This window comes from Artemia sp. Qi Xiang Cuo, chromosome 11 (genome assembly GCF_049724085.1).
Source record: "Artemia sp. Qi Xiang Cuo chromosome 11, ASM4972408v1, whole genome shotgun sequence".
Lineage (NCBI taxonomy): Eukaryota > Metazoa > Arthropoda > Branchiopoda > Anostraca > Artemiidae > Artemia > Artemia sp. Qi Xiang Cuo.
The window spans coordinates 41,287,794-41,313,235 of record NC_142804.1 but is presented as its reverse complement, the minus strand read 5'-3'; the positions used below and the strand labels follow the sequence as shown (position 1 = coordinate 41,313,235).

Below are 25,442 nucleotides of genomic sequence, written 5' to 3'. Positions count from 1 at the left end.
TCTAATCGCGCAAAACCCCTATGCCTTCCCAAGGCCAAAAAAAAATTTGCACTTTATTGAAAAAATACAAAAGAATGTGCATTGTCAGTTTAATATACATATATTGATATTTAGTAATCAAAATGTTAAAATTATTTGATTTATTAAAGTTATAAAAGTAAAAATATTTATATTTTTTCAGTAAAGTACAAATTTTGTTCTGGCCTTGGGAAGGCATAGGGGTTTTGCGCCCAATTTATAGTAATTTCTGCTCGTTTTGAGTTTGACTCGGTTATTTATTTTAATTTCTGTTTGTTTTGGGTTTCATTTATTAATCGATGCTGTTTTGGGGTAGTTTCGAGCTTGGTAGATTATTTTATTTTATTTTTGCTCATTTTTTGTTAATGGAGTTTTTTACTTTTCTTTAAAAAACTTATTTTGTGGAAAAAGTTTTTTTAATTAATAAATATTAGAGGCATTTCCGTTTTCAGTATCAAGAAAGAAAATGAATAAATTGCACCATAATTTGAGGCTTGTAAGGCTCGGAAATACCTTTAGACACACCATATATAGGAAGGTAGAGAGAATACCCCCCCACCCAACACATCTCCGAGAGGGTTTTTCTTAAGAAAATGTTTAAATAATGAACTTAGTATGCATTTTGTTCCTGGTCCCTCCTCCAGAAAATACTTCTTATCTCATTCATAAAGCATAGAATAGCATAACATAGCCTAAGCCTTTTATGAGTATCCAAAGAGGCTGCGTTAAAAATTTGGCCTTGATAATTCCTCTTACTTATTGAAGGAAAGAAATTGTGAACAATGAACAGCCAAGCATGGGCGTACGGAAGGGGGGCAGAGGGGGCAGCTGCCTTCCCCTAGAACTTAATATCTACACTAGATGTGACTGACAAAGCAAGTAGAGTTGACCTTTTGAATTCTGCTACTCCTATGTACCAAACAGGTTTTTCTGGTTGATCTTTTGAATTCTGCTACTCCTATGTACCAAACAGGTTTTTCTGGTTGACCTTTTGAATTCTGCTACTCCTATGTACCAAACAGGTTTTTCTGTTTTTTTTTTGTTTAGCATTTGCAAAAAAGGGGTAATTAGTGATTGGAAAATTTTTTAATGCTTGTACAATGTGAGATGTTTGATTAACCTTTGCAAAAAAAGGTAATGGGATTTGCGAATTGGAGGTAATAATTTATTTTAGCAAAGTAATTATTTATTTTAGTAAAGTAATAATTTATTTTAGTAAAGTAATAATTTATTTTAGAACCAGACTGGTTTCTGATGGGTATAATCTGGTACTACTTTACGTTCCTTCCTATGCTATTGTGGATCTTTACGTTGATTAAGGACAAGTTTTTTTCTGACACAATTTACAGACCTGATTTCTAGTTCATATATTTTTTGATAACTTGATAGGTGATTTGAATAAAAGGAATTCAAATATTTTGTCTATGAAATAGAACTCAATTTGCGAAAAGGTACTCATTTTCACTACTGTGATCTGATTGAATTGTCGCCGACAATGAATTTAAGCCTATTGTTATTGCGAAAGGATTTCCCAATTTACAGCTTAGTGTTAACTGACAGAGTTCCAAATACAAACATTTTGAAAAGCTGACAAAAAAATCGGACATTATAATCAGAATTATTTGATTAACATTTAAAAAGGGGTAATGAGATATATGATGTGTATAATACACAAGTGATGTTTGATAAGTATTGTCAATTTAAAATAGGATCTAAGGTTCCATTCATCCCCCCCCCCATTTCTGAGAGCAAGGAGGGGAGGGGTCAATTTTGGAGGCCCGAAGGATTTGTTAAATCAAGTATTTTTTTATAAATTTGAAAAATTCCTAACGACGAATCGGAAATGTATTTTTTCTTTACATGGCGTTCCTTCAAAAAGCGAGGATTTCTGTTAAATAAATAATTCTTATATTTTTTCCGTTCAATTGAAAGCGAGGATTTCAGTTAAATAAATAATTGCTATACCTTTTAAAATGGCTTTACGGGGTTTGAGGGACTCTGTTGTTTTAAGCCGTGTGAATTTTTCTTTACATGATGTTCGTTCAAAAAGCGAGGATTTTTGTTAGATAAATAATTCTTATATTTTTTCTGTTCAATTGAAGGCGAGGATTTCTGTTAAATAAATAATTGTTATACCTTTTAAAATGGCTTTACGGGGTTTGAGGGGCTCTGTTGTTCTAAGCCGTTTGATTTTTTCTTGAAACGGTGTTAGTTCAAAAAGCGATGATTTTTGTTATATAAATAATTCTTATATTTTTTCCGTTCAATTGAATGCGAGGATTTCTTTTAAATAAATAATTGTTTTACCTTTTAAAATGGCTTTGCGGGGTTTTAGGAGCTCTGTTGTTTTAATCCATTGTGATTTTTTCTTTACATGGTGTTTGTTCAAAAAGCGAGGATTTATGTTAAATAGATAATTATTATATTTGTTCCGTTCAATTGAAAACGAGGTTTTCTGTTAAATAAATAATTGTTATACCTTTTAAACTGGCTTTACGGGGTTTGAGGGTCTCTGTTGTTATAAGGCGTTTTATTTTTTCTTTACACGGTGTTCGTTCAAAAAGCGAGTATTTCTGTGAGATAAATAATTCATATATTTTTTCCGTTAAATTGAAGGCGAGGATTTCTGTTAAATAAATAATTCTTATATTTTTTCCGTTCAATTGCAGACGAGGATTTCTGTTAAATAAATAATTGTTATACCTTTTAAAATGGCTTTACGGGGTTTGAGGGGCTCTGTTGTTCTAAGGCGTTTGATTTTTTCTTTACACGGTGTTCGTTCAAAAAGCGAGGATTTCTGTTAAATAAATAATTCTTATATTTTTTCCGTTCAATTGAAAGCGAGGATTTCTGTTAGATAAATAATTCTTATATTTTTTCCGTTCAATTGAAGCCGAGGATTTCTGTTAAATAAATAATTGTTATAACTTTTAAAATGGCTTTACGGGGTTTGAGAGGCTCTGTTGTTCTAAGCCGTTTGATTTTTTTTTTACACGGTGTTTTGTCAAAAAGCGGGGATGTCTGTTAAATAAATAATTCATATTTTTTTTACGTTCAATTTAAATAAAGGATTTCTGTTAGATAAATAATTCTTATATTTTTTCCGTTCAATTGAAGGCGAGGATTTCTGTTAAATAAATAATTGTTATACCTTTTAAAATGGCTTTACGGGGTTTGAGGGGCTCTGTTGTTTTAAGCCAGTGTGATTTTTTCTTTACATGGTGTTCGTTCAAAAAGCGAGGATTTCTGTTAAATAAATAATTGTTATACCTTTTAAAATGGCTTTACGGGTTTTGAGGGACTCTGTTGTTTTAAGCAATGCGATTTTTTCTTTACATAGTGTTCGTTCAAACAGTAAGGATTTCTGTTAAATAAATAATTGTTATACCTTTTATAATGGCTTTACGGGGAATGAAGGACTCTGTTGTTTTAAGCCAGTGTGATTTTTCTTTACATGGTGTTCGTTCAAAAATGCGAAAATTTCTGTTAAATAAATAATTATTATATTTTTTCCTTTCAATTGAAAACTAGGATTTTAGTTAAATAAATAATTGTTATACCCTTTAAAATAGCTTTAGCGGGTTTGAGGGACTCGGTCGTTTTAAACCCTCTGAATTCTTATTTACACGATGTTTGTTAAAAAATTACGAATTTATGGTATATAAAAACATATTATATTTTTTCAGTTAAATTTAATGCGAGGATTTATTTTCAATAAATAATTGTTATACCGTTTAAAATGGCTTTACGGGGTTTGAGGGGGCTCTGTTGTTTTAAGCCGTTTGATTTTTTCTTTACATGGTGTTCGTTCAAAAAGGGATGATATTCCGTGTGATTTTTTTGGGAAATTTTATGAATTTATTAGTTACCGAGAGTTCAATGATTCCTCCCCGCAATTACTTCCAGGGGTTTTATGACTCCTCCTCACAATGAATTCAGATGGTTTTAGGACTCATCCACCTAGCCATAACTCTATTCAACCTTGAACGAAGATATAAAAGTTTGATAAAGTATTTTTCTGCTTAACAACTGCATTAATTACCTCCAAGATGATAGCACTGTATGATACAGAATTTGTCAGTTTGAAAAAATCATCTTGTGGTGTTATATTTGAATGTGCATTTTTATTATTGTCTATGGAACTCGAAGAAATTGATTGTTATCATTGGATAGTGAACTTTAACATGTTTGAGTATGATAAAAGCTTGTGGAGTACTATATTACGTCATATAAACAGACGGGGATTTTACGATAGAGTAATTACACCATTTAATAATGTTGGTCAGGAACTGAGAGATTTTCAGGAGGAAGTCAGTAAAACTTGCAGCTTTTTCGGGGTCGAAGCGCTCTACGTAAAGGGCAATGTACCTACAGATAAAGTTTTAATTCAAAAGTGTAACCCTAGGATTCCACTTTTCAATCTAGAAGAGTTTTTGTGTCCTAAATTTGAAGGGCGTTATCACCGTCCTGAAGACGAGGTTAGGTTCTTCGCACAGTGGATACCTAAGAGCATACCCGATCGTGATAAATCTATAAGACTTGGTAAAAAGTATTCTATATCATGGGACCATCGCTTGTGGATGTTTAAGAGTGAACTCCAAGTACTATTTTTTATGTAAACATTTGTTGTTGTGTTTTTTTCTCAAAACAAATCTGTTAATACGTTTAAGCAATAAATATCTTAAGCTTAACCCGTCTTTATTCTTTAGCATAGTTCTATTGTAAGCAAGTACAATTTCTTTCTTGAAATCAACTATTGGACACATAAAGTTGAAATTTCATTCAAGAAATTATGAAGGAATTGTAAATAGGTAACGAACTCATTCATGAGGTCACCTCTTGGACACACAATACAGAAATTTTAAGAAAGAAATTATGATAAAATTGTAAGTAAGTAGCAAATTCTTTCTTGAATTCACCTGCTGGATAAACAAAAAAAGACATTTCGTTCAAGAAATTATGAGAAAATTCTAAGTAAGTAACAAACTCTTAATTGTTTTCATGACTTAGATATAGGATGTAGAAATTTAATTCAAGAAATTATGAAAACATTTGTAAGTAAGTAAAAAACTCTTTATTGATTTCACCTCTTGGATATACAGTACAGATACTTCATTCAAGAAATTATCAGTCGTTTTATTACGTGTGATTTTTTTTTTTAAATGGTGTTCGTTAAAAAATCGAGTATTTATGTTAAAAAAATAATGCTTATATTTTTTACGTTAAATTTAGAAAGAGGATTTATGTTAAATAAATAAGTTTTATACCTTTTAAAAGAGCTTTAAGGGTTTTGAGGGGCGCTCTCGTTTTATTCCGTGTGATTTTTTCTTTACATGGTGTTCGTTCAAAAAGCGAGGATAATAAATAATTGTTATACCTTTTAAAATAGCCTTACGGGGTTTGAGGGGCTCTGTCGTTTTATTCCGTGTGATTTTTTCCTTACATGGTGTTCGTTCAAAAAGCGAGGATTTCTGTTAAATAAATAATTCTTATATTTTTTTTCCGTTCGATTGAAAGCGAGGATTTCTGTTAAATAAATAATTGATATACTTTGATTTTGTCAATGACATCCCAAATACCTGTCAATAGATATAGATAGATAATTCATTCATTATTATACCTACATTTCCACTATATTACCCTATATATGCAATATATAATGTATGTAAATCCTTTTCTTACATCTCCGATGTTTTAATAGACATTCTAAACGTTCGATATGCTAGCTTACTCTAAAAATAATGAACACATAACAATGTAAGGTATAATATATTTTTAATGAAATAATGAACAACTTTGAACAACTAGAATTGAACAACTTTGGACATTTTGAATCTGTTCCATAAAATGCTTCACCATGAACTCTCTTGATAGTATAGCTATTGTCTTCTCTTAGTTCGTAATCAGTAGAATAATCATTATTCCATTTTGACTCATACACAATTTTTATAGGTGTGTCATCGACAGGGTCAATATACTTTTCGTCTTTGGTATTATTTGATTCATTGACTGTTTGATCAATGGCAGTAACGTTTGCTGGTACTTTGTTTTTCATCGATTCATCTTTGTATTCCTTAGTGATATTTTCTGCCAATGCCCTTTTTATTTTTCTAGCAATTTCACTGTTTATTATCACACTATTTTTACACAGGTAACAGTTCCGGCATGTACACAGGATATGGCTTATGATATTAGTAGAAGAATAGGCATTTCTTTTCGTCTTTGTTTTTATTTGAATACTAATACCCGAAATTTGGCGATATGGATTAACACTGGGTAACATTTTATCAAAAGATCTGGCAAAAGGATGCCCCTCTGTATCAAATATTACTTTTATGTTGGCATTCTCTTTGAGTGCAATCATCTCCGGAGATCTCAATCTTACATATCCACCATCATAACAGATTAATTTTTTTTGGTATTCCAAAAATATTCAAATCCTTACTGTCATGACAACGCAGGCATACGTTTCAGATAATACTACCACTTGTACTTAGTTCATAGTTTAAATACTTCTCCTGGTCAACATTCAATGCTACAATAACACTATCATGTGAACACACTTTCTTAAAATAATTCCTCTTCATTTTAGTTATGTTTTTATCGTTCCACTGTGTAAAGAATGCTGATTTAATACATGCAATAAACTATGTAATGTCAATAGCCGGCCATACAACAGTAGCGGGAAAGCCACAACGGGTCTCTGGGACAAGTATAGAGTACAATTCATTCAAGAGATTATGAAAATAGTTATAAGTAAGTGATAAACACGTTTTGAAACTAAATGCTATTTGCTTGGCTTTCCATTGCCCATTTCCGAAAACGAGTGGGGATCCCCCACTGGGTCCTACACATAGAATAAATTTAGAAGTACGAAAACTAAGCACATTACCAAACGTGCGTGGATTTCCCACTGGTTCTTACACATTGCAAAAAGTGAGCAGTACGAAAACTCCACGTTTTCAACCAGACCGGTTTTTTAGGGACCAATCAGGAGAGACATGCAAAGTCGACATAGCTTTATTTCATTTTTTTAAGGTTAATTTAGACGAGGTTCCGTGCGCGCACGTAATTGAGATCGAAAATGCACATCCAAATATAACACCACAAGATGATTTTTTCAAACTGATAAATTCTGTGTCATACAGTCCTATCATCTTGGAAGTTATTAATGTAGTTGTTAAGCAGAAAAATACTTCATCAAACTTTTATATTATCGTTCAAGTATGAATGGAGTTATGGCTAGAGGGATGAGTCCTAAAATCATCTGAATTCATTGTGAGGAGGAGTCATAAAACCCCTGGAAGTCATTGAGGGGAGGAGTCATTGAACTCTCGGTAACTAATAAATTCATTAAACTTCCCAAAAAAATCACACGGAATATCCTCGCTTTTTGAAAGAACACCATGTAAAGAAAAAATCAAACGGCTTAAAACAACAGAGCCCCTCAAACTCTGTAAAGTCATTTTAAAAGGTATAAAAATTATTTATTTAACAGAAATCCTCGCCTTCAATTGAACTGAAAAAATATAATAATTATTTATATAACAGAAATCCTCGGTTTTTGAACAAACACCATGTAAAGAAAAAATCACACGGTTTAAAACAATAGAGTCCTTCAAACCCCGTAAAGCCATTTTAAAAGGTATAACAATCATTTATTTAACAGAAATCCTCGCTTTCAATTGAACGGAAAAAATATAATAATTATTTATTTAACAGAAATTCTCGCTTTTTTGAACGAACACCATGTAAAGAAAAAATCACACTGGCTTAAAACAACAGAGTCCTTCAAACCCCGTAAAGCCATTTTAAAAGGTATTACAATTATTTATTTAACAGAAATCCTTGCTTTTTGAACGAACACCATGTAAAGAAAAAATCACACGGCTTAAAACAACAGAGTCCCTCGAACCCCGTAAAGCCATTATAAAAGGTATAACAATTATTTATTTAATAAAAATCCTCGCTTTTTGATAGAACCACATGTAAAGAAAAAAATCACAAGGGCTTAAAACAACAGTGCCCCTCAAACCCCGTAAAGCCATTTTAAAAGGTATATCAATTATTTATTTAACAGAAATCCTCGCATTCAATTGAATGGAAAAAACATAAGAATTACTTATCTAACGGAAATCTTTGCTTTCAATTGATCGGAAAAAATATAAGAATTATTTATTTAACAGAAATCCTCGCTTTTTGAACGAACATCATGTAAAGAAAAAATCAAACGGCTTAGAACAACAGAGCCCCTCAAACCCCGTAAAGCCATTTTAAAAGGTATAACAATTATTTATTTAACAGAAATCCTCGTCTTCAATTGAACGGAAAAAATATAAGAATTATTTATCTAACAGAAATCCTCGCTTTCAATTGAACGGAAAAAAAATATGAATTATTTATTTAAGAGAAATCCCCGCTTTTTGACAGAACACCATGTAAAAAAAAAAATCAATGGGCTTAGAACAACAGAGCCCCTCAAACCCCGTAAAGCCATTTTAAAACGTATAACAATTATTTATTTAACAAAACTCCTCGTCTTCAATTGAACGGAAAAAATATAAGAATTATTTTTATAACAGAAATCCTCGCTTTCAACTCAACGGAAAAAAATATAAGAATTATTTATTCAACAGACATTCTCGCTTTTTGACCTAACATAGTGTAAAGAAAAAATCAATCGGCTTAGAACAACAGAGCCAGTCAAACCCCGTAAAGCCATTTTAAACGTTATCAAATTTATTTATCTAACATAAATACTTTACTAAAATTTAACTTAAAAATTATAATAATTTTTTATATAAAAACACTTATTGATTTTTTAACAAACATTATTAAAAGAAGAAATCAAACGGCTTAAAACGACAGAGTCCCTCAAACCCGGTAAAGCCATTTTAAAAGGTATAAGAATTATTTATTTAACAAAAATCCTCGATTTCAATTGAACGGAACAAATATAAGAATTATCTATTTAACATAAATCCTCGCTTTTTGAACAAACCCCATGTAAAGAAAATATAACACAGGCTTCAAACAACAGAGCCCCTCAAACCCCGTAAAGCCATTTTAAAAGGTAAAACAATTATTTATTTAACAGAAATCCTCGCATTCAATTGAACGTAAAAAATATAAGAATTATTTATATAACAAAAATCCTCGCTTTTTGAACTAACACCGTGTAAATAAAAAATCAAACGGCTTAGAACAACAGAGCCCCTCAAACCCCGTAAAGCCATTTTAAAAGGTATAACAATTATTTATTTAACAGAAATCCTCGCCTTCAATTGAACGGAAAAAATATAAGAATTATTTATCTAAAGAAAATCCTCGCTTTTTGAACGAACATCATGTAAAGAAAAATTCACACGGCTTAAAACAACAGAGTCCCTCAAACCCGTAAAGCCATTTTAAAAGGTATAGCAATTATTTATTTAACTGAAATCCTCGCTTTCAATTGAACGGAAAAAATATAAGAATTATTTATTTAACAGAAATCCTCGCTTTTTGAAGGAACGCCATGTAAAGAAAAAATACATTTCCGATTCGTCGTTAGGCATTTTTCAAATTTATAACAAAATACTTGAGTTAACAACTCCTTCGGGCCTCCAAAATTGACCCCTCCCCTCCTTGCTCTCAGAAATGGGGGGGGGGGGGTGAATGGAACCTTAGATCCTATTTTAAATTGACAATACTTATCAAACATCACTTGTGTATTATACACATCATATATCTCATTACCCCTTTTTAAATGTTAATCAAATAATTCTGATTATAATGTCCGATTTTTTGTCAGCTTTTCAAAATGTTTGTATTTGGAACTCTGTCAATTAACACTAGGCTGTAAATTGGGAAATCCTTTCGCAATAACAATAAGCTTAGCAGCGATTAAATCGCATTGTCGGCGACAATTCAATCAGATCACAGTAGTGAAAATGGAGTACCTTTTCGCAAATTGAGTTAGCTTCTATTTCATAGACAAAATATTTGAATTCCTTTTATTCAAATCACCTATCAAGCTATCAAAAAATATATGAACTAGAAATCAGGTCTGTAAATTGTGTCAGAAAAAAACTTGTCCTTAATCAGCGTAAAGACCCACAATAGCATAGGAAGGAACGTAAAGTAGTACCAGATTATACCCATCAGAAACCAGTCTGGTTCTAAAATAAATTATTACTTTACTAAAATAAATTATTACTTTACTAAAATAAATAATTACTTTACTAAAATAAATTATTACCTCCAATTCGCAAATCCCATTACCTTTTTTTGCAAAGGTTAATCAAACATCTCCGATTGTACAAGCATTAAAAAATTTTCCAATCACTAATTACCCCTTTTTTGCAAATGCTAAACAAAAAAAAAACAGAAAAACTTGTTTGGTACATAGGAGTAGCAGAATTCAAAAGGTCAACCAGAAAAACCTGTTTGGTACATAGGAGTAGCAGAATTCAAAAGATCAACCAGAAAAACCTGTTTGGTACATAGGAGTAGCAGAATTCAAAAGGTCAACTCTACTAAAGCAGATGGTTGAAAAAGCCGTTGAAAAAAGGTAGATGGCTAAAAAAGCAGTTGATAAAAGGTAGACTGTTGAAAAAGCTGGAAATATACAGCTGGAATGACAAAATAAAAGTCAAACAAGAAGCAATTATCCATAATGCCTTGGAAAGACTTAGCTCTAATCCAAGAAGATTGATTAATGCTGAAGCTCATGGAGGATTTATGATTTTTGTTGATTACTTATTAATAAAGATTTCATAGGTATGATAGAACTCGCTGGCAATGTAAGGTTTTGTGAACTGCCAATATAACTTCAGCCCCCACCCTTCATCCCAGAATCGGCTGCCCCCCTAGAGAAGAAGCTACGCATGACCATGCACCCAAGGAACTGTGTCCCACTCCCTCCCTTAATGCCTGGATATACCTCTAGGCTATATAAAAAGTTTTCTGATTTTGTTTGTTTGAAAAAGAAAACCAAGAAAGTCTGCAACCTTGTGTATATAGCCAAGGGGAGGGGGCAGAGCTGGAGTTAGGTTTTGTCTCAAGGGGGGCAAATGTAGACTTTGCCACCCCAGACTAAACTAGTACCAAATGTCCTATTAACCGCAATAGCAGGGCCGACAGTCATTTACGGTAAGTCCGACTGCAATTCAACCTTGACTTATAAAAAGTAGAGAATGCGTTTTGATTTTGGCGGCTGAACAACATGTAATAGAACTTTTGTATTTTCTATTTTCCTATTCTATTTTGTATAGGTTTTTCTATTCTTTGCCTCAAGTATTGCATGGTTATATTAGACTCTCGACTGTCAAGGATTTCCCGCTACTGCTTGGCCACTGCGAAACAACATTTGAATTTCAATCTAAATTAAGTATTTTTGTGCAATTTAAAAAGAGTAACTTTTTATTACCAAATTTTCACAAGGAATTCAAAGTAATTTACATATTGAATAGTGATGACGTTTCTCAGTGACAATATTTGCATATAAAACCCGTGGTGACGTAACCTCCAGTGAATTATATTATTTACATGTTAGACAAACTAATCTCTATGATGAAAAACGTGACACAAGGGTGCTATATTGCATCCAATTAATTTAGTGTCGAAGAAGATACTTTTTTCCCCTTGTAAATCCACTGGAACATGACTAAGCATATGAAATGTGGCAGTGAATAAGTTTTTATATTACATAATTTCTATCCATGGCTGTTGTTTTATTATGAGTATGATAGGTGTATGAATCAATGGGTATGATATTTCTTCGTACTATAAATCGCTTAGGATGCCTACAGCACCCTAATTCCAATAGAAAAAGATGAAATAACTAGTAGCTAGACATGTCGAATTGGAAGTACAATGAAAAGTATAACTAACAGGGACACAATACTCTTTAAAATTAATTAAGAGCAGGCCGCTGAGGTCAGGACCGGCTGGGCACATGTATTTTCTTTCAGCACCTACAGAATATATTTTGTATTACTCAATATTGCAAAATTGATGCAGCTACTTATTTTACTGTTTTTTTTTCGTTTTATTAATAACGTTTGGAAGGTTTCCTGACAAGGGACGTACCCGTGAGGACCTTAAGCCGCCCCCCCCCCGGAATCCAGATTTTCCCGAATTTCTGAGTATTTTATATTCAAATTTTCAAGTATAAAGTATAATTTTATTATCCCCCCCCAGCAGAAAATTTCTGTTAACGTGCCTATTCCTGCGCATGTGGCTTAATCCTAAAAACCCATCTGTATGTAAAGTATGAACCCTGGGATTCTGTCCGCTCTATTCCCTATCTTCTTTAGCCTTTTCCAGGGTACATGAAAAATCTCACCACGAATTTATTAACGTCGCCTATTCATATTGGAAAAGTGCTAAAGTCGTCTTGCGTGATGTAAGAGACGTTTTACCTAAAACACACATCATTGGGAGGAAAAATATTAGTTTTAGAAGTGCTGAGTTATGAGGTCTCTGAAAGAAAAGAAGCAGGAATTAGGAGAGGCTCAGCGAGGCACGTCCAGAGAGGCTCGGCCAGATCCCCCTAAAATGTCAAGATCTGAGATTTGTACAATTTTTCTGTAATTTTAAATTTTTCTATAAAATTTGCCTTTATTGTAATTTTTCCGAGTCCCCCCTCCCCAAATAAGTTTTTGTGTTCAAATCTGAACGCCAAACTAAACCTGTCTAAGTCATATTTTAGTTTTAGCAATAAATACTTGTATTCCTTTTTTCCATATGTAATCACTTTGTAAAAATCAAAATTTGATGTTATAGGGATACTACCCCAGGATTGGACTTTCACGCTTAGAGGTCTGAATAATTTTCACTTATATTTCTCCCCAAAACTGAATAATGAAAGAGCATTTACTACGGGCCCTGTATCGCTGGTAACAAAGTTGCAGATGATGATTTGGCCCTCCAGTGGTTAGTTTCATGATAATTTTCTGTATTTTAGATTTATGAAGTCTTCCGCGCAGAAAAAAAAAAAACAATCCCGATTAAATTATGAGTCCTTAAAGTGATTTGACGTAGAAGACAGAAAAGGTTTATTTCAGCTAACGCGAACAAAAAATAAATAACGACGTTTTTTTAATGGGGCCAAGGCCTGTTTAGGCCTGTAAAAAGATGCGGATTACATCTGATTTCTGTAGATGTTTCCCTTTTTTCTATTTGACCCTAAATGCGGCATTTACTAGTATGTTCTGTTTATTACTTATTTCTTCATCTTTTCTTTCAGGTACCTGTATCATAGGCTCGGAATGAAAAGGCGATGACGTCATTTGGAATTGAGCAATGCTCAGTAGCTCATGTCATATCAGCAGCTATAAAACATACATCTGTCTAGTCATCATAAGTTTCTGTGTTCAAGGTAAATAGCAGGGTTGCATTGGTATTTTTTTTAGGACTACTACTTTTGAGAAAAAAAAAACATACCCAAAAATATAACATAAGAGCCAATAACAAGTAAAAGTACGGACATTCATCACTTATGCGATATATTTGATAACATATACCCAGGGGGTTCTTCCGCTCAAATATTTTGTATTAACGATAAATAGAGAGGGTCCTAGTGCAGGGTGCAGAAAACATGACATTGGCCTCGTAGCTTACACTAGCTTTGCAAGACTACCATGTAACTATAGTAACTACATTATGGTTGCAGTATGGGCCATATATTTGTCCATTGAGGTAGGGTGGGGTGTGAAGAGAAGCTTTCCGCTTTTAGGAATAATATAGAAAAGTGTTTTGGAGTGTTTTAAAGTAGTTTCCAGAGTCTCATAGTGTTTCCTTCTTTAGAATCGAAGTTCTAAACTAATACCATAAGTGGTAAGTTAAATTGGAAGCAACTCTAGAAAAGCCAAATGATAGAAACTTTCTGAATGTAAAGAGTATGAATTTTGGACAGGGGCGTAATTTGCAATGGGACAGGGGGCAACTGCCCCCCCAGACCAGTTTGGCCACCCCCTACTTTCCCATACCCCAGTTTCCGCTCTCCCCAGCTGGAATTTAGTTTCTTGAAAAATCTTGTCAAAAATTCAAGCATCCAGAGAAACGGGTCAGTTTTCTTTTGTATATCTTTGCCTTTATGGTACTATATGGCACATTTTCATTGTTATTTTCACTTGATTTGGAAAAATTGGCTCCAACTTTGCCCCCTCCCCCAGGATTTTGACAAAAGTACGCTACTGATTTTGGAGCTATAGTAATTAATTCAGAAAAACCGTTTTGTCTGCACAATAGACTTTTCTAAAAGAGATCTTTTCTCAGTTCATGGAAAGTCAGTGGCCTAGAGCAAAAGAGGTACTCACTTCCTTTTTTTTATTCTTCGAATAATTAAGGGTAAACATTTGGTTGGGTTATGTGGGCTAAACTCGTTCCGCAAATCTTTTTTGGGGTTTCGCAAAAACATCTTTCTGAAGACGAGTGGTGGAAAAATCCAGACTGTCTCAATAAGGTCGATTCATTCCAACCGTAAAGCCCAAGCAGTAAAACTCGAAACACTGGATTCGATGGAAAGCTGTTTTTAAGGGGGATGCGTTTTTCAAGGGTGGTGCAGTTGAAGTATTTCAGTAGAGTCGTTGAAACATGGTTACACATGAATTCGGAACCCATATATGGACGAGAGCTGATGAAAAATGTTAAACAGGAATCTTTTCTCAAAAAATGAACTGTATGATAATCATTTTTATTTCTATTCTAATCAGGTTTCTATGAAATCTGAGGCTTGGAGCTGGCATGTGTGCGGAATTTTTCTTTTTTGATATGAGGGGTAGGGTTCCAATGATAAAAAATCAAGATTTGTTTGGTAATTTGAATAATAAGTACCAGTAATTTGGAAAAAAAAATTTGGATTCGGGGGGAGCTAGATCCAATGCATACGTCCCTGGCTCGGAAAATGGAGGGAGGATTGCAGGAAGAGGAGACTTGGGTCAAAACACTGTCAAGGTACAGAATCGTGTATTCCTACTTCTTTAGAATTTTTATGTGCAGATGTGTTTTCTTTACAAAAGTTCCAATAGTACACCCTTAGACTTATCTTGGGGAAAACTCGCCCTTTGAGTAAACATTATTTTGTCCAGAAATAAACTGCGCACTGTGTATTTTGATGATGTTACATTAATAATTATAACAAGAATTATAAGCTTTTTCGAAAAATTTGTTTGTTTGAAGTTTAAACGATAAACAACTTGTATAAATTAAAACCTGTTGCTAAATAGTGTAGGTTTACTTTAGTAAAGAGTACACGAACTTCTAATATGTGGTTTTAGAGCTTGAAACATTTTTTGGTGTCCCAATAATGTCGGATCCCCTCTATCTCCTATGAATTAAAAATGCATCTACAAATCCGACTAGTGGGTGGAGATTCGCTAGAGCAGTCTTCCTCATTTTTGTGCGATGTCGTCTAGTACTATCATGAGCAACCTCACAATTTTTTTATTGTCTCTCACTGTAACTAGTTTCCAACATTATATCACCTGCAAAATTAAAATACGTCATTTATGCTACTTATCAAGTCTAATTGCGTGCAAAATTTGTCGTGTTCCCTTTTTTGTATACGCTCCTTGTTTGAAGATAAAAGCATATACTAAAATACAAAAAAGACATGTACGCAACTCTGTAATCAGTTTAGCGATTAATCAAACAAAAAAAAGATTAAGATGTTAAACCCGAGTCTCATGAAAACCCGCTTTTATTTTGGTGACAAGAAAATGACATGTTTCTTGTTTGTTCTTAGAGAAAACAAGATTATGAGAAATGTGCAAATATAGTTTCAAAACTAACCTAGTAAAACTAGATGCCCAAGTTTGGAATTGTCTTTGGCAATAGTGACAATTAACATGTGTTGTGATGGCAAAACTGTAGCAAAAAATTACTATTGTAGCATATGCTTTAAATAAATGAAAAATCGTCAGTCGGGTATCAAAAGGTCGTATCTCCATAATTTTAAATATTCAGAAGAGCAAAAAAACCTCATTTTTTCTTTCCCGCCGATAACTTTAAACAAAAATGGACTGATATGTATAATTAATGCATATCAATCCGTTCTTGTTTTGCGGTTATCGGAGGGGAAATAAAAAAGTTGTGAGGTTCTCTTTTGCTCTTTTGAAAATTTACAATTACGGAGATACGACCTTTTGACACCAAACTGACGAAACACAGATTGGTACAATATTGTAATTTATCATTAGTTCCATTTTACTTGTTTTATTTTCTCTGCTAATATTTGAGCATGGTTTGCAAGATAGTTGCCCGTACATAGTTTGCAACTATGGCAAAATAGTGCTGAAGTGTGACGCAATATTGTAGCTCTTTTTACCCTATTTTACCACTTTATTACTTATAGTATTTGCTTTAAACAATTGACTAGTGTTGAAGCCATCTAGCTGTTCACATTAGAGCGACGTGTTCATAAAGCTTATCCAAATTTTCCCGTTACCCAATATCATCTGTTCGTCCTAGTTTTTTCCTAATTTAATCGTCTCAGTCCTCTTACCATCAAATTTATTTCCAAAATGTCCAAACTATTTTCAAAACTATCTCCAAAACATAGAAGATTTCCCAAAAGTATGCACCTAAAACCCACAAAATCCCCTAAAAATGAACTCATTCATGCATAATCCAAATCAATGCAGGTTTTACCTTCCATTTTATACACATTTTCTCATAGCCTTCCTGTGTCTTGTTTTTATAAAGACTATCAAAATAATGTGTATAAAGGAACATAAAGCAAAACCCTACTCAACTCGTGGTTCCACACAAACACTGCATCATCTCCTACCCCATAGATAATAATTTTGTACATAACACTAATCCCTTTAAATTACTTATCAGGTCAAAAATTGGCCAGAAACCCCTGGCCAACGCACCCTCTCCCTTTCTGTAAGATACGCTGTTCTTTTCTTCAAACGCTACCTCTAACATTTCGTAGTTGAATAAGAATAAGTATGTTAAGTAATTTGCTTCCTCTTTGTTCCTACTGAGGCCAAGCAAATGCCTCCAGAATTACCAACCCGCGTTCAATACTCGCGTAAAATCAATTGTGTTGTCAAACGACGTTCAGTTAGAGCATAATAGCTGTGCTTAGTTATTAATCATAATTGATTACAATAAGCTACATTGAAGGTTAAATTCATTCTTATTACCTTTCTTATAAAGGGTTTAATTGATTTTTACTAATAGTGTTTAAATAGATAGCGCTGCTGTGCTTAGCTTCAGATAAATGAAGTGTCCAAAAATATGGGTTCCGTTCAACTAATACGGTAACCTTTTTCACTCTTGTGGCTGCATCAATGTTTTAAATCATGCTTATTTGGTCTTTTGTTTTTAGTAATTTTATTCTGAATCCTTAGTGACAGTATATTATATTTATCTTGAACAAAACTTCTAGAACTGTCTATAATGAGCCTATTTCTACGGATCGTTGTGTACACTTAAGAAGAAGTATTTTAAATTTCCCATTGAAATTCTTCTATTCTTCTTCTTCTTCTTCTATTTCACAGCAGGCGGGCTTTTCAGTTGATACTATTTAGCCAATACTATTTAGCCAATCTATTCTACAGAGTATAAATTAAAATTTCATCTTCTTCTTCATAAGTTTTTTGGTTAATTTTGTCGCGCGAAAACAATATGTAATTTGGGCCATAAAATGGTACCGTTCGTTTAATATTTGTTGCATATAATTGGTATAATAGTCAAGATAGTGAAATATGTTTGCCCTTTCAGTGAGTGTAGGCACTTGGCCTGGTGGACAGGGTATATCCCCTCGACGATCAAATACCATTCTTGAATCTCGACGAAAGTATATGCCAACCAATCAAGTGATCGAGAGTAATATTGCTCATAGGAGGAGTGAAAGGGTGAGACCTATAAACAGGTCTAATAAGAATATGCTTAAAAAGAGAAAGCATACACCTAAGCCTGCTGTCAAGTCTAAGAATAAGCCCAAAAGACCAATTGATGATTTGTCTCTTTGGATAGACCGTCAACAAGTAAGAATGTTTAGTGGTAAGTTTCTATTTTCTATTTAAATAATTTCTTGGGTCACGCGACCTTTCCATTTAAAAATAAAACAATGAATATGTAGAAAAGCGGGTATAATATTTCAGATAAAGAGTACAATTGTTTTCTGATTTTGTTTGATTTGTTGCTATTTGCATTGGTGAACATTTGTCATGTTGGATTTTATTAAGATGTGAGTTTTTTGTTTTGTCATTTTTTTTTTTTCTGTTTCTTTATATGTTCTGTTTAGTTTAATATAGGTTTTTCTTTTCCATTGATAAAGGTTTCTGGATATGAAGCCGAAGTATTTGTACCTGTATTATTAATGAAGTTTTTTTTTCCACAGTCTCATTTGAAATATTATGCTCATTTTACTATATTTTAATTTTTTTTTAATGTTATATTTGCTATAAAAGACATAAATTATTACTAAGAGATTAATTGTTAAATAAATTATTATAACCGCAAATGGGAAAAGAGAATCTCCTCCTTCCTGATTAGAAGTGATTGGAGGTGATTGGAGGGCAAGTAACCCCCTCGCACGCCCACCATTTCCCCAAACACATTCAATCAAAATCTTGAGATAGCCATTTTGTTCAACGTAGTTGAAAGGTCCAGAAATTATGTCTTTGAGGATGACAACCCCCCAGCCCTCAGGGCAAGGGTTGTAAGTTATGCCCTGGGGAATTTTATGAATTGAAGATAAAATGCTTTTGTAGTCTTAGCTCAGCTTAATCGGGAGATTCATAAAATGCCCCAGGGCATAAATTACAACCCTTGCCCCGAGGGCTCTGAGGGGATTGTCATCCTCAAAGACCTAATTTCTGAAACATATAACTCCGTTGAATAAAGTGGCTATCTCAAAATTTTCATTGGATGCTTTTGGAAAAATGGTGGGCGTGAGAGGGGGGTTAGTTACCCTCCAATCACTTTCGACTATCAAAAAGGGCACTAGCCGTTTAAATTTCCAATCGAATGATCCCTTTTTGAATTTTCTACGACAAAACTTTCTATAAAAAAAAATACCTTATATGCCCCCAGGGCATAACTTACAACCCTTGCCCGAAGGACTGTGGTTCAGTTCGGCAAGTTTACAGAATAAGCATAAATATTCAATGTTTATTTCAATAATAGAACTAATTGTTTTGCGACGTAAAGGTCATTGACTCTTTAAGAAGGTCATAAAACATTCTATAACCGAACTATATTTTATGCTTATGACAAAATATTATAGTAGTGTAAAACTGTTTTTCCGTTCTTATGTTAAAAAACATGGACAATAATATCGGACAGTTTAGCTAAATATCACAGCTATTGCGCCTTAAAGTCGTATCCGACATTTTCGCACGTTTGTGCTAATTACCAAAAATCGCTGCCTAAGCCGTTCTCAAAGGGAGGCAGCAGAATAATGTAGATAAGAAGGACTGAAGTGTGATTGAACACACATTGCCCTGCTATTTCTCCCATTAAATGCATCTCAGCAAACGATCTTTGAGAATTATTTCAGGAGTTTGAAAATATCAGATACGACCTTAAGGCGTAGCAGCTGTGATATTTAGCTTAACTGACAAAGATTATTCCCTGAACACAAAAATAGTTTTACATTACTATAAAAGCTTGTCACCAGAATAAAATATAATTGGATTATAGACGGTTTTATGACCTTCTTAAAGACTAAATGACCTTGATGTCGAATATTAATTATCTCTATTATTGAGAGTAAAAATTGAATATTTATGCTTATTCTGAAAAATATACGAAGAGAGGGTTAGAACTGATTGTAGGTTGGACAATACAAGGGAATTGTCTGAAAATAAACTTGCTGACTTTTAAAAAAGAACACTCTTTTAAAAAGAAAAGAAAATTCTAGTGAGCAATTTTTTCTAAGATTTTTTCTTTTTATTCTTTTTTTTAGGGGAGGGAGGAGTAGCTTCATCTTTGGCTACATTTGAGTTGTTATGGCTAAGAATTATCTTGTCTTTTTTCAAGCAATGTTTGCGGCGCTACTGTTTACTTGATGATGTGGCGTTAGCCTTGCCAACTATCTAATTATTAACCGCTATGTGAGGTTAGTCCATAGAACAGACAGAAAAAAATTCTAGAAACATCATTGATTCATTAGACCGTCCTTGGTAATGAGCGCTAAGTAAAGAGTGAGCCTTGTCAGTAGTGTGGAAAAGTCTAAAAGTGGAAGTTTGAAAACTCATCCAAAGAGTTTACTTTTTATGCGGATTCCAAATATTTAGAATTTATTCTGCTTAAAGTTTTCTATCTGCATTTAGTTATACATAAAATATAGTATTGGAAATAGGAGCAGGCAATAGAGCTCTCTCTCAATCCTGATGAGAATTACAGCCTAAAATTCAACCGATCAAAAAACATAATGTTTGTTTTCTAAATCTTACTAAGGATAACCATATCGAATAAATGGTCGTTGGATATGGGAAGAGGGCTCGTTCAAGAGAAATAGGGCCTTTTTTTAAGTAAAAAAAAAGAGATAACGCCCCAAAAAGTACCATTTTCGGCCATTTGGTGCAAAAAATACCAACAATTTTGGCTTGAATAGGCCGCAAGTGCCAATGAGTTAAAACTTTGGGATAGCCAGTCGGTTTACAACTATGGAAAATATATCTAGAAAACCCCCCAGTGCTCTATTTAGATGATATACTGCCGCTCTGAGGCAGAGTTGTCCCTATACACCAATGCAGTCCCTATGAAATAAACTGTTATTGATAACCAATAATCTTTGATTCTTTTGGGACTTCATGGGTGCCCATACGAGGGGGGAGAGGGGGAGGGGTACCAGCCCCCTTTCTCCTGGCTGAATGACGATGCCTTATATTTTTGTTTTGAGATTTCTATTATACAACATTGGAAGTGCTCATTAGACCAGGTAAGCCCCCCTAAAATACAGCTTACAGGCACCCATGTGGGGCCTCCCTCATTTGTAAAAGTCTTACATTCACATTCTTATGCACCCACTATTAGAGAGAATGTCACTGAATCTTCCTGCGACGAGGAATGACCTCAAAAGATGCATTTTTAAATCCCGAATTTTCAAAGTTTTCCCCTGGGGTACTTCCGGTCGATATGGAGAGGCGATGGGAGAATATAGCCTTTAATCACTATCCATTTAAAGCAGTATGTTTAATCTCCCCTCTTCAATAGTAGGAAAAGAAATTTTAGATGGTAATTGCAACATCAAAAATTTAAAAAGAAACAGAAATTATTCTAAACACAAGGGGGAATCAAACCCCTCAATTAATTGCCGCTTGGCGTAGGCAGCATCTTGTGTAGAGGGGGGCAGCCGCTTCTGTGATGGAGGGAGAAGGGATCTTACTAATACTTCCCGAGGTCCTTTGAATATAGGTCTATAAAAACTATAAATTCTATGAAACTAGTCATCCTATATTTCACTAAAACTCGGCCTTTAACATTTTCCATGTTCTACTTTTCCTGCAACAGTATAACCTAAGAGACCCAAAACATAAACACCACAAAAGTGATTTGACACAAATCACATTATGGTTAGATTACAGCTTCTTCTAAGAATTCAACTCAAAAGTTTACAGTTGGGCAAAATTAAATATCAAAATTGGTATAGGGGAGACCGTTCCACGTTTAGCCAAAGCAAACAGTTTCAATCCAAAAACCTATGGGGCTTTTGGTGGATTATAAAAGCTCTGACAGATTGCAGTGTTTGTTTTTAAAAAGTCTGACCTTAATTAATACTTTTGCCAAAAATATCAGATTGGATCAGGTTTTATGGTGATTAACTCTGGAATTTTGTTCAGTTTTGTCTGAAAGCCTAAGCCTAATCACGAATACTAGAAAACTCGTGTTGTAAACTCCCATTGTATTCTCTTATTATTTGCCTGTTTTTGGCAGCTTCCGAGCCGTGCAATCTTCACCAGTTTGCTGTTAGTATTTTTTCATCCTGTATGATAGTGTAAAGTATTTCGAACATAAATTCGAGAAGGCTTTTTCTGGTCTCTCGTTTCTTAGAGATTTGGCCATGTGTATGTCAACGAGAACAGTCCAAGGGGGGGGGGGCTTTTGGGACTAAGGCTAGTCGCGGGAAAGGGTCCGTTCCCAGGCATGGTTGAACAACCAATAGCTGGAACTTCCGTTCCAGGAAAGTTACATTCTTGGCTCATTTCTAAAGGCAGTCCATCTTTCGCCTCCGTCGTAGCTAGTTGTTCTTGTGCTACCTTATTTTCTCTATGTGTATTCTCATGTTATTTAATAAAGACCATGTACCAACATTTATCGACTACCTTTGGTATATACGTAAACCGTTACATCTGCCAATTATAAAAGGCACACAAAGAAAAAACTGAAATAGAGATTTACAGAGTGGTGACAAGTGGTTAAGACTAGTGGAGCATAAATCCCTAGTGGAAAACCTCCAAGTGACATTTGAGTGACCGTTATAAGTATTTACGACATCTTACGCTAAATACTGGCAACATATTGAAGAGTATTTCGCCCGCTACCAGACTGTGATATTGATTTACAAATGCTAAAAAGACTGATTAATAAGACTTCAAAACGTTACGAGCTATTGAACTTTCTTCTATTCAAAGCGCCTTCTTGAGAAACACTTTCTTTTAAATAAACATTTTGAAATAGGCTGTTCCACAATGCCTGATATGGATTTCCTCGGGAGATCTTCTACCTACTAATCCAAATTTCTACAACTGAGAGTACCCGATTGATTTCTACTTTGACTTAGCCAATCTATGTTTGGTGTTTTTTTTTTACCTGATTTTATAAAGTCGACGTGTGATCTATATTTGACAGTTTCCAAACAATGCTTAACATTTTTGATTTCGATAATCGAAAATTAATTCTCAACTGTGGCTCCATTTGATGCTAGTGTTTTAATTGAGACCAACTGCAATTGGATTTGAGACATATTATCTTTCGTAAGTGATTTAATACAGCTAAACAACCCAGTAAATTTTATTAGACCCTTGTCATTAAAAGTGAAGTTTATTGCCCAAAATCTAGCATCCGTAAATTAAAAAAAAAAAAAAAAAGAAAAAAAAGAAAAAAAAAAGGTGTTTAAGACCAATATTAAATTTTTTAGAGTAATTGCTTTTTCAAAATTTAATATCAATATGTCAGTTATTATTTCTATATTTGATCCGGCGGAATCTGGATATAACAAAAAGGTTGCTTTTGATTTTGTAAAACAGTGGAGGATAAATGGCATATTTCCATTTCTTTTATTTGACTCCCCTCGATTATAAATTTGTCAAGTTTAAAACGTGGATTACTTGTAGCATATGCCCCAGGCAAAATAGTAGGCAAAATGATTGCCGAGTTTGTAGGCGTGGCTCAATTTAAGGATGAAAGGGCATATCTATTCTATAGAAGGATGCAAAAATTAGGAAGGTCATGTAGGGTGTCCTTAGAAGCCAGGGATGATAGTGTAGTCCTTGGAAGATTTGCTCTTAATTTATTCAAGGAGAGGATTAGACCGTCCTACAAACGTTATTTGTTAGATAATAGTGCAGAATTTTTTTTTTTTGTTTAGGTGATGCATATAAGGTTGCAATACAATATGAACAGACAGAACAGATAGTGGGGAAAGAAGACGCGTCTTCTTTTTCCGATGAATTTCTTTCTGCGCTGACGAGGGTGAAATTTGGACTCAATGATAATGAGAAGGCACTGTGAGATGGTACTGATTCCTCGCAGGGCGGTTTGGCTACCCAGGAAAAGGGACCTGGATTTAACGTCCCGTGGGTGGTTACTGCTGCATCACTTTAGTGTTTTTTTTGTTGCACAACTAGATTGGCGTTAGGACTCGCAGGGCGGAGTTTAGACAACGAAAATTGGATATAGTTGTTAGTTCACGTTGGTGGTGCCTCATTATTCACGTGCGGATTTGTTTTTGTTGCATTGAGAGATGTTACTGATGCCTTGCAGGGCGGTTTGGCTACCCCGGAAAAGGGAGCTGGTTTTGAGGTCCCTTGGGCTGGTACTGATGCCTCACGGGAGGTTTTTTTTTTGTTGCGCTGTGAGATGGTACTGAGGCCTTGAAGGGTGGTTTGGATACCCCTGAAAAGGGAACTGGTTTTACGGTCCAGCGTGATGTGAAAGATGCCTCACGGGATGGGTTTAATGAGTCTAGCTAATAGTTATGTAGAGATATTGACAGTAGTAATGCCACTTGTTGAACCACAAGTTGTATAGAAAACCAAATAGGTCTAAACCGAGGTGTTCCGCAGCAATAAAACCCCGAGGATTTTATTGGGAATAATATCTTAACGTCATTGCAGCATAGTATGATTTTTAAAGTTTCTGCAATTTCATTTATTTGTCGCTGGTATTTTCAGGATTAAGTAGCCTTTCCCGGTCATTCCTTTTGTCCTAATCCGAAGTTTATACATAATCCCAACTTTCCTTGTCCTCATCAAATTCAGGGGTATGGGGAACAAGTCTATTTTAAAGTATAGAGAGAAAAATGAAGTGTAAAATATCCAGTTTCCGACTACTGTTATTAGTGTGGTTCGGTTATACTATGTAAGTTTTTACTTATGCAAGTATTGTGTAGTGTTTATATTATGTAATTCTTTACTAGTTTATGCTGAAAAATGTTAGTAGGTGAGAAGTGAATAATTTGGGAAGGGTATAGAATGTTTTGAATTCAATTAAAGTTTAAGGGTTTAATGAGAAGAGGATAATCCAAATTTTGGAAATTTAACTTAAAACAGGGGGGAGAATCTGTAAAGTATTTGGAACATAAATTCGAGAAGGCTTTCTCTGGTGTCTCGTTTCTTAGAGATTTGGCCATGTATATGTCAACGAGAACAGTCCAGGGGGGGCTTTTGGGACTAAGGCTAGTCGTGGGAAAGGGTCCTTTCCCAGGCATGGTTGAACAACCAATAGCTGGAACTTCCGTTCCAGGAAAGTTACATTCTTGGCTCATTTCTAAAGGCAGTCCATCTTTCGCCTCCGTCGTAGCTAGTTGTTCTTGTGCTACCTTATTTTCTCTATGTGTATTCTCACGTTATTTAATAAAGACCATGTACCAACGTTTATCGTCTATCTTTGGAATTTACGTAAACCATTACATCTGCCAATATAAAAGGCATAAAAATAAAGAACTAAATAGAGGTTTACAATAGAGAACTCCCATGTTCGGCCACAATATCCAGGGTAAATTCGGCATGCCGTACCAACGTGTCCAAAAGTGGGCTATGCTTGTAAAAGTTGCGTAAACAGCATATTTAAAGGTTGAAGGCAAGCTTAAAACCCAAAACTGTGTTATTTCTGGCGTTGTTTAATCCTGTCAGAACAGTAGGTGAACTGAATTTCTATTTTTTCCTGTTAAATTTCGTTCCAGATAAAATGATTAAAAGTAAAACAGAAGAGAAAATAAAGAAAGGTGGCTGTGATCCAGAAGAAAATAAAATAGC

At 34.2% G+C, this 25,442-nt stretch overlaps 1 protein-coding gene across 3 annotated transcripts in view; it reads left to right on the top strand.

Annotated features, from left to right (window-relative positions):
* The window catches only part of shf (WNT inhibitory factor 1), a 62,862-nt gene that overhangs the window by 4,403 nt on the left and 33,017 nt on the right, over nt 1-25,442 (top strand). For all 3 annotated transcript variants that reach the window (XM_089096788.1, XM_089096787.1, XM_089096786.1), the window contains exons 2-3: nt 13,250-13,381; nt 17,737-18,018. In XM_089096788.1, coding sequence (XP_088952914.1) covers nt 13,306-13,381; nt 17,737-18,018 — 358 coding nt within the window. In that variant the 5' untranslated portion in view covers nt 13,250-13,305. The remainder of the gene's footprint in view (nt 1-13,249; nt 13,382-17,736; nt 18,019-25,442) is intronic.